General features: G+C 45.7%; 1 protein-coding gene across 1 annotated transcript in view; it reads left to right on the plus strand.

Moving 5' to 3' along the window:
* Positions 1-5,026: 5,026 nt before the first annotated feature.
* Positions 5,027-10,282, plus strand: part of EFHC2 (EF-hand domain containing 2) — a 65,437-nt gene continuing 60,181 nt past the window's right edge. Inside the window, 1 exon segment of the mRNA XM_009646258.2 lies at positions 5,027-5,118. Within this exon segment, the coding sequence (XP_009644553.2) occupies positions 5,027-5,118 (92 nt within the window).

The raw sequence follows: 10,282 nt of genomic DNA on the forward strand, positions 1-10,282 counted from the left end.
CAACAGCCTTGAAGGACTTGAAAAACGTCACCCACTCCACAACTGCCAAGACTACCAACAGTTAACGCTAGCAAGGGTTAAAATGCCAGCAGCCTCAGGGCTTGGGGAGCTGTCCTTCAGATTACAACTTAACTTCTTGATGTAAAAGCTGGATTCTCATCTTTGCCCTTCTTCCACCAGTGAGCAGTTTATTCACTGGTTGCCCACTCACGCAGCTTCTGCATTTCTCCCCCGAGGCATCTGGCACAGCTACCCCCAGAGACAAAATATCCCACCTGCTGGATCAGTCCCTGTGATCTCCTCGGGCATTTCCGAGTGAGTATACACACTTGCTAGCTGTGCCGGAGGAAAAGAGACCACAGGGACAAGCCTGAACATGCACCCCTGAGCAAACGATGAGCCAGACCGCCGTGAGTGAAGGGCCACCCATTCCCTCACCTTTCCGGTGGGGTTCCTGCCAGGCCATCACTGCAGACACACATCATGATATCCTGGGTGAAAACCAGTGCTGAAAGAAACAGCACAAACTAATTTACAACATCCCACTGACCTGGGGGTGGATCAGCTGCACCTAAGCTGTACCTAGCAGAAATCTGTCTAACCTGTTGTTACAAGCACTGGAAGATGAGGATGCTCTGCTCAGCAGGGGCGTGACACTCCTCTTCACCATCCTCACCACTAGAGCATTTTTCTGGGGTAACTGGATTACTTTTTATCATGTTTTACCCACTGTGGCCATTAAACATAAAGAATCACAGCTCCAGAGAGATACTTTGAACCTTGGGCTTTCTGACGTGCAGCACCTGTCCCCGCATCTGGTGCTCTCCTTGAGGCATTGGCCCGAGCATCCAGGATGCAGAAGCACAGTGAGATGCTGTCAGCACTAGGAAGGTTGGCTCCCTCTTTATCTGCAAGGCTTTTGGGGTCTTCTCCTTGGCCACACTTTTTCTTGCCGTTCAACCATGTGTGTGGCCCATATTGTTTCTCTACAATGCCCGTTTCCTTATCGTAAAAGGAAAGCTGGTTGGTTTGGGAAAAGGCAAATCATATCAAGCTGCACCTCATTTTTAAATTTCATGGTATTATAAATCACCTGATTGGTTGCTTTAGTCTTTTCTCAAGAATTACAGGGATGGTGATTATTTCTAATTCCCTGGCTCCACAATTCCCTGCCCCTACTTTTAACAGAAGCACTGTTTGTCCTCTTCTAGTCTTCTTTAAAAAAGGCACTAAGCTTTCTGAGCTTCTCAGTATCATCTGCCAATTTTCCTACCCATGGAGTAATTCTTCCCTTGGTTTCCCTTTTTGTTACTATCAAAAATGCCCTTAAAATGCCTTACTAGTATAAGCAAAGAATAGGAGAAGTATTTTATTTTGTGCTTTAGACTTCCTGATTTTGTCTCTGTATGCTCATGCTGAGGTTTTTCTTAACATTCATTTTTAGATATTTGACCTAGTTTCTATGTTCTGTATGCTCCCTTCTTGCACTTGAGATCATTGAAGAGCTTGTGATTTCACAGATATCTGCATTTTCTATCCTTTCTACACACTGGGATATTCTGTGATTCTGCTCCTACCGTCTTTCGTTTATTTTTTTTATTTAATGACCCATCAACTCTTTTTTTTTCCAAAGATTTGATTCCCAGAGGAATTTACCTGCTAACATCCTTTGTGTTCATTAAAGTCTGCTGCCTTCAAGTCCTTTCCTTTCAGGTTTATGTTATCTTTCCTCCATCCCCTGAGGCTTACAAATCCTGTAACACTCCCACCAATATTCTCCTCCACCTTCATGCTCCCCAGCTGTTCCTCTCCGGTGGAAGGAACTGACGCCAGGACTGCCACCTGGGAAGCTGTTTTCTGAACTGCTGCATGACAAAATGCCAGCAACACACTCACCGAGCAGGCTGTGCCCTAGTTTATCATGTTCTTCATAACTATCAGAGTAGTTAAAGACACCCCCACCCCCCCCAACCCAATCAGCCCTGGGGTTTTCTTTATGATTCTGCTAGCTGCTCCGGAAAAGAGCCTCATCTATCTGAGTTTCTTAGTTAGGGGAACGAAGATGAGTGTAAATGGATGTGATTTTTCACCGTATTATTTCCTGCTACTATTTAGAGATTAGGCCTATTGCACTCTACACTCTTTGTCTGAGAGGAAATGTCTCTATCTGCTTTTCCCTCGCCAGCTCATATTTCTCCAGCTCACTGCCTTCCGTTTCTTCCTCGTACACGCAGGCTCATGTAGACTCAGCAGAGCGTCCTAGTGGGAGGGGAGGGCAGAGCTCTGGCAGCCGCTGAACCTTCCCTGCTTGTGAGATGTGAGAGCTGCACAGAGCAGGGCCTCTTCACTGGCAAGGCTTCTCAGGGAGATTACTTCACCTTTCCAAAAAGTCACATAAATTACGCAGTAAGATTTTGCCCAAGCCATGGGCAGCCATGCAGCCATGATTTGCCTATGAGGACCACTTTATCCCCCATTTTGTTAATAGGCAGCTTTTCTTCTTGAACCCAGACAGTTTAAAATTTGGTGCTGAGACCACGCTGGATCACTCAGGTTAGTCTGATGTAATCTTGTCATCTTCATTATGAACTGACCCTACCGTCTGAAACAGAAACATCATAGCTGCGTTAAATACCAATAACATTATGCACAAATACAAAGATTAAGTCATTCTAACTTGACTTTTCGCTGCATGATCCTGTCCTCCTCATCCACATAAAAATTATTCAGCCACAAAAGGCCCTTGAGCATAACATGACATTTACAGCATCTCTGAGTATTTCTTGTTTATTTCTCATAAATTTCCTTTGGTAATAACTTAGTCACTCAGCAACACTCCACAGTATACACATACATTACATGATTATCTCATATTTTATACAACACATGTTAAAGTAATTAATTTTCCCAGGCAAATGTCATACCATTTAGTTCATCGTTAGGAGCCAAATATTTGTGCAACCGTTCGTTACAAATATATGCATAACCACAGAACACTTTAGCTCCATGGTATTTATTAAGAGTAATTTAAAGGGACACTGTCGAGGCTGTTACGGTCTCAACTTTCACATTAGCTTTTGTTCCACTTGAAATTCCCTTAAGGATTCAACCACAACTCATTTATTTATTTGTTAACTCTCCCTGCTTCAGCATTTAGCACACAAAAATAAATATGGTCTCACTGTGGTGTGGTCCAGCTAAAGTCATGCCCTAGCATGACAGAAGGGTTTCATCTCTCATTTAAAGCCTCTTTATCCTTTCCATTGACAAGACCTGGAGTTTGCCCCATCTTTAAGGCAGAACCACAGCAAATAAGAATAGGTACCTCCTTCATAAAAAGAACCAAGTTTAATCACAGGTTCAAAGTGAACTTCAAGTTAAGACATTTCTTTCTGTGCTAACATAGGTTACCTCCAAACAAACAGACAAAACCCCATCAGGAGAGCGCCTCTAATCTCAGCTGATGGGAGACAAGTTAGCCATGCAGCATCGGGACTGGTTGCCTTGAAAAATACATGGTAAGGGCATGAAACCACCTCTGAGAGACAGTGAAGTCTGCTTCTCCCATCCCCTAAATTAGGCCTTACCCAGACTCCTCACACACTGACACAAAAGCCCTTCAAAGCACGTTTAGAGAGAGGAAGAGCAGCAGTGGAGCCGTGCAGTACGAAATTGCGCTCAGAGACTCGGCAGGCTGAACCAGACGGCTCCATTCAAGCTAACAGCCCAATAAGTCCTATTCCCCGCAGACCACTTATCCTTCAGCACATTCAATCAACAGGTTTGGAACGGGGGACCTGACAGTTTTCCCACTTATTTTGGCCTTTGATGAGAAAAGCAGCAGTGAAGAAAAGAAGCAGAGCCAGAAGCGGCACAAGTGGGAGTGAGAAGGGGTAGGAGGAAGCGCACACCCAAGAAAGCAGAAGGACGGGAGACAGAAGTATTGAGAAGGCACAGCAGAGCGGCAGCAAAGATGAGAGCGACTGGGACAGTGCAGCACCTCGGTGGGACTTCTGTTGGGTTATTGTGAACAGCTACCTTTATTCAAGGAAGACGCACTCGCAGTGGAACAGGCAGAGAGAAAAGCAGGCCGGGGCGTTCAGAAGAAAGATGAGCTACGACACAAAGCGGAGTGCCAAAAAGTCTGGATTGCTAAACTTGGCGAAAAGCTGAAAGGAGATGTGATTGCTATCTGCCACTACGTTAGGAGCAGGCGTCGAACGGCAGAAGAGAGACACGTTATTCAAAGGACAATGCCAAAATAAGGACGAAAAGGATATGTTTCCCATGAATGCCTTTAGGCTGGACGTTAGAATGAAGTCCTAATCAGCAAAGGGATTAGGTTTGGGGTAAACCTCAATTCCTAATTGACTGATTTCAGTCAGTTTTGAGAAGCTGGTATTGACCAAGACTTTTGATCCATACAGATGTCCTCACTATCATTAAGACAGAGCCTGATTAATTTAAGATGCAATTTCTGTTGCAGTGCCTGCAATTGCCAAGGTGCAGGTCTCTGTGACGGAGGGGATTACTGTCCCCCCTGTTATTATTCTGGCAGACTCCACCAGTTTTGAGACCACTGCTTGGAAACCCAAAATGTACTTGCTGCTTTGATATCTTACACTGCCTTAATTTTTTCTATGGACAATGCGCTATCATATTTGAAGCAGAATGGATGAGTTCTCAAAGCAGCTTTGATGTGTCCTAGATCCTCAAAGCAGCCTGCAAGGATAGCTTGAAAGCTTTTTATTTAAAATAAGTGGCATTTCCTCCCCTCTCATTTTAATTGAAATAGATGCTGAATGCAGACCAAATTGTATTGTAAGCTTGATTGCAGAAAGCAAGTATACTTCTAAACCAGCCTTGATCAATAGCAGTTTCCGGTAATTGACAGTAATCTATCTATATATTTATTGCCATGGGAATTTTAAAAATTGTTGGGTTTTTTTTTTGTTGTTTTATCCATCAGCTGAAAAGATTAAGCTGGAAAATGGAGGATAGGAGGAGAGGGAGGAATTGATCAGTCATGCAGCCTCAACTGATGGCGTACCCTCAAGGCAACTTGCAAGACTTGGAGAAACGCCGACGGAATTTTCCTAGGCAGAAGGAAGCAGACTGGTAAGTCTGGCTGAACGGAGTCAGGGCTGGGGTTTTTGAGCGTCTTGCGGTGCCTCGTTGGCTGGATGGGAGAGCTCTGGCAATGGAAACGGAAATTCAGGCTACAGGCGAGTTACACCACTGGTGGAAAGGAGGAAAGGTGTGTATCGACACTTCTGCTGAGCCAAACCCCTCGTTTTTGTCAGCAAGGCAGTGTGAGAGCAAAAAGAGGAAAGTCAGGAAACGTTCGTGACGTGGATGGGTTCAGTCCCATTGACATCCCAAACAGGTCAGGAGTAAAGGAAGGAAAACCAAATACAGTCAGGAGGGCAATAGCTGCCTCCCTTCTTTACTGTGGCCATGAGTGCGGACCCACCGTTCTGCAGTGTCTGACAGGGTCATCAGGCGTCTGGATGCTGCAGCCGAGGCGATAGCGGCATGTCCCTGACTTTCACGGGGCTGTCTGGGGGTGGCTGCCCTTTTAGGCCGCTCCCATTAGGGAGTCACCATGCCCCCTGCCACGGGGGCTTCGTGTTCCCAGGCGATTTGTCTGCACCCTGAAAGAGACGTTATCGGGAGGGAGGAACGCGTGCTTCGCTCTTTGCGCAGGTGACGACGTAACTTGGAGGCCTGGACTGCATTTTGATGAATGGTTATGCTGCTGCCGAGTGCTGTGTTCATACTTTCCTCCTATGGGTTTTTTTTAGGGGAGTTACTTATCGTGGGCTTTTCCTACTCTTCCCAGCAACTGCTGCGCGCTGCATTAGACATGTGTCTATGGTTTAATTGCAAAAAATCTGCATTCCGCTTCTGAATTAAATTAGAGGTTTTTCTGTCAGGTTCGTTTTACTAGCGTGGCTGCATCTCAAATCAGCCCACGTAAGGAGGGTGAAGAGGAACTGAACAGATACTCCGTACTGCAGATCTCACTGAATATATGCAGCAGAGGCAACTCAAAGGTACCTACCAGGCCCAGAATACTTCTTTTTCTTGTACTTTCAGAAGTGTGGGGGACTTAGGAAAGCGGCCCCTCATATTCTCCCCAGCTTCAATGACAGGGAAGTCAGGCTGATGGATTGCAAACATCCCTGAAAAGCTCACACCTTATGTAAAGGAGCTGGGTATCAGACGAGTAGGAACTTCAAAATGCTTTAAAGAGGCATGGCAAAGAGAAACGCACCCACTGAGCTCGTTCTGTGAGTCAGCACACTTCTTCCATCAAGTTTCCAGAGGCTGATGAATTTCTGAGATGATGTGACGGGGTGGGGACAGAAGGCAGGGAAAACCAGCCTACTGCATGGCCTTCTCCCTGCCCAACGCCTCACTTCCCCAAAGGGCACGGTGGATCCAAGCAAGGCGACCCATGTGCAAACGTGTCTCATTAGGACATGCTGAACGGGAGCAATTAGCCGTGGAAAGGTTGTTCTGGCTAAGGACACCTTCCAGTGAGACCAGGCTGGATGTAACTGCTTTTCTGTTCTCCCATCCCCCGCAGCAATGCCAGGAAAAAAAAAGGTTACGGACCACGAACTGTGGACATGCATTGCCTTGCCGGGGCAGTGGGCAGCTGCAGCAATAATAATGTGCCAAGTGCCCATGTGGTACATGGCCAGCACAGGCCCGTGGCCGCAAAAATGCCCAATGTTCCCTGTGTGGGTTGTCTGGAGCACTCCACCACTGCAGCCAAAAATTATGGTCTGAGTCTTCTTTTCTGGCCACTGAAGAAGTATCTTCATCTGCTACAAGTTCATTGACTGGTGAAAACAAAATGAATGAGGTAATAAAAGACATGGGAAAACATAAGGAATCGATATTTCTAAGGCTCGTTCATCGATGGTATTGGTTGACCCACAGTGCACCGCAACGAACGGCCACGCGGGGATTTGCCCTTTTTCCCCCCAACGCTAGCTAGCTACAGGCAGGGCTGTAGCTCTCTCTCCACGTGCGCACCTGTGTCTGAGTCCTCTAATCCTGTCCTCTGTGTGATTTCTGCGACGACTGTTAGAGTGTTTGCTATTTTTCTAAGACAGGCCTAAGGAAGAAGGAATTAATCGGTAATAACTTTCCATTCTTAATTTCTGGTACCTAATTACGTGTATGCCAGAGTTCAACTTACCTTCAAGTTTTAGTGTGCTTGCATGATGATCCACACAGGGCCACAATTCACTTTAAACTAGGCAGCCTGGGAACAACCTAATTTGGGACAGCCTGTAAAACCAGTCCCAGAAAGAAGATGAAGTAACACGTATGATGGAAGCAGAGATGTGTCTTCACAGTGAAGTGACACTAAATTATGCTGATTTTAGTCAAACTTTCCCGGACTCCTTTCCAAAGTTTCCTATGCTAATGTGACACAACTAGGAAGTGGAAGACCTGGTCTTCCCCTCAGACAAATGGACTACCAAGAGCCTGAAGCCAACAGCATTTGGTCAGAGTACAAACCAGTATTTTTTTTTTAAATTAAGCCTTTTCTGGAAAGTATTGTGTTGCTCAGTTTACAATTTGAATACCCCTACTGGTTTCAAGTTTGCTAGCGAAACTCAGTCGCAATACAAAGAGACTAGAATCTCTGCCTTTTTATCACAAACCCAGAATTTTCCATGTTTTTCCCAGCTTTAGCTTCCCTCCTGCTTTCTTCCTCCTTTGAACTGTACAACTAATGCAGTCTTGCGTACATTCACCACTATTATCCATAGAGTACTGTCAGAATATACAGTTAATTTGCTACTGCCAACTGCTTGCCTTTGTTGTCATTAACAATCTTCATTTAATAAAAAGCTTTTATCAAAAATGGTTTTCCTGTAGTACTTTTATTTTTTCCAGAAAAGGCATTAAAATTAATTTGTTTTCGCTTGGTCTGTATTCTTGAGTGAACATAGCAAAGAACAAAAAAGATAAACATGCGAGAGAAACCCCAAAGAGAAGGTAATGTAGAAAGAAACAATTCTGTTCTGAAGTAGAATATACTCTTTTTTCCCCCCGCCCCCCACTTTTGAAAGCAAAAAAAATGATTGAAGACTGGTAGAAAATACCACATTGCAACTGTGCTTTTGGTGTACAAGGAAGACGCTCCCCTTCTCCACAGCCTCCCCACAGCTTCTTTACTGGGTGAGGCAGGAGGTAATCCCATGCAGAAAGATTTGGCCTGAAGGTTAGGGACGATTCATGGGATTTTCTGCTGGAAATGCATTGGACTCTCTACTGATGCCATGCCTTTCACCAACCTTCCTAAAGAAGCGCTGCCGTTTCCCTTGCATGTTTTTCGCATACAGCCTCTGCCATTACTGCCTGAAACCTTGGAGCAACAGTTTATTATCAATATTAGAAGAGCATTAAGACCTTTCAACCACCCCGCTATGCAATGAGTCACAAAAACTAAACAGGAGCTACCAACTGGGGAGGACAAACGAAGTGAAAAGAGACACGGACTCTTCACTATTGTGTTTTGACAATGGTTACTACCCCAAATGAGAAGCTGTGCCATTAGAGCTGCAAGGGGCCTATCGGCATTCTGCCCAAAACTGCAGCCAGGGTGGTTTGCTACACTCGGAGAGAGACAACGGTACACATGCATTATCAAACGCATTGGCTCCACTTTCTGAAGATCCTTGCTCTCTAACGACAGCTGCCAAAACTGTGTTTCATGAGGATGTCAGCTGTCCCCTGTGCAACGTTCATCAGGTACATAAAGACATATTGAAAGGGCATCGGGGGATCACACGAACAACGTGCAAAGAACAACAGGCGATGCTGAAGAGCTCCACTGCTCAAGCACGGCAGTGTCGTGTGCCCTGCAATGACCCTTTCAGAATTTGCACAGCTTGCTTTCCTTCCCTCCTTCCCCTTCCCTTCCCTGTTTCAAACTTTCGGCAAAAAAATAAAAAAAAAAAAAAAAGAATTTTCACTGAAATTACAGTTTTTGAAATCAGAACATCTTGGCCAAATACCAATTCAGAGAGCGACTGCTGCACAGGTGCTCCATGGGAGCTGCGCGGGGAGCACCTCCTAGGCTCATTCAGGCTGAGCACATGGCCCACGCTGTTCCACCAGCCTCTGTTTTAGGGAGGAGAGATGCTACGTTATGGGAATTTCACGGTCTGATGCATCATAAGAGTATGAAATATGGCAGGGGAGATCCATTCCATCTATGAGAGTAAGGACATTAAGTAACTGAAGTACGGCTCCTCTGAGACAGCGTGATGGCACACCAGAGTTGAAATACTTGGGTTTCAGCTAGCTATTTTACCCGCAAACTCATTTTTCTGTAAAAAGCAGTTCTAATTAAAAAAATATATTCACGAACCGCTTTATATAAAATGGAGGAACATAATGTAGCACGGTTGCTGTTCTTTGGAATAGGCTTTGGAGGCGATCTGGAGCGCATCCTCCCATATTAACAAGGAAAATGTTACTTCCATTAAGGAAAGAAACAACCCTTCCCCCCAAGCCATCCGTGAGAAACTCCCGGCGTATTTGCTATTTGAAATTTAAATCTGAGCGTAATACCACCCAGTGTATGAAATGAATGCGATTAAAACGACGGTTCCTTTTATTTTCAATTAAAACACGTTTTTAAATGTTTACCTTTCTGCACTAAATGCAAATGCAGGTGCATAAACACAGCACTGGGAAACCAGAAAGCGGAAACCCACTGGCCTAGTTTCACCATCCCGGTGGACTACAATGAAAACCAAAACAAACAAAAAGATGTAAAAGCATCCCACCCCCCACTCCCCCAAGCCCGCCAGGGCCCCCCCAAGTCAAATGTGCCACACAAAAGTCACAAAACGAGGAACACTGAAAGTTAATTCATGCAAAAACCAGCAAACGCGGTGGGATTTGCCCCTGTCCACGACCCTGGTGGTCCCAGAGGTATTTTTTGGGGGAAAGCACCTTCAGAGGGGGGTTTCTGAGCCCCAACAGGCGGGAGGGAGGGGACTACACAAAGCTCTGGGCCTGTGGTGAATTTCGAGAGCTTCGTGAAGAAGACGGCAGGGAATTCTGAAAAATTAAACAAATGAATTCGTATTCAGTTCTACTTCGGTCCCAAAGGCCGCAAACTCGCCCCCACTTCTGGGCCCGCCCGGCCGCACCCCGCGGGGCCGGGGTTTCCTGAGGACGAAGGCCGGGGCCCAGCTCCCTCCGGTACCGCCTGGGCGGGCTGTAACACCGGGGGAAACCAGCG

Source organism: Egretta garzetta, unplaced genomic scaffold, assembly GCF_000687185.1.
Source record: "Egretta garzetta isolate BGI_Z169 unplaced genomic scaffold, ASM68718v1 scaffold70, whole genome shotgun sequence".
Classification (NCBI taxonomy): Eukaryota; Metazoa; Chordata; class Aves; order Pelecaniformes; family Ardeidae; genus Egretta; species Egretta garzetta.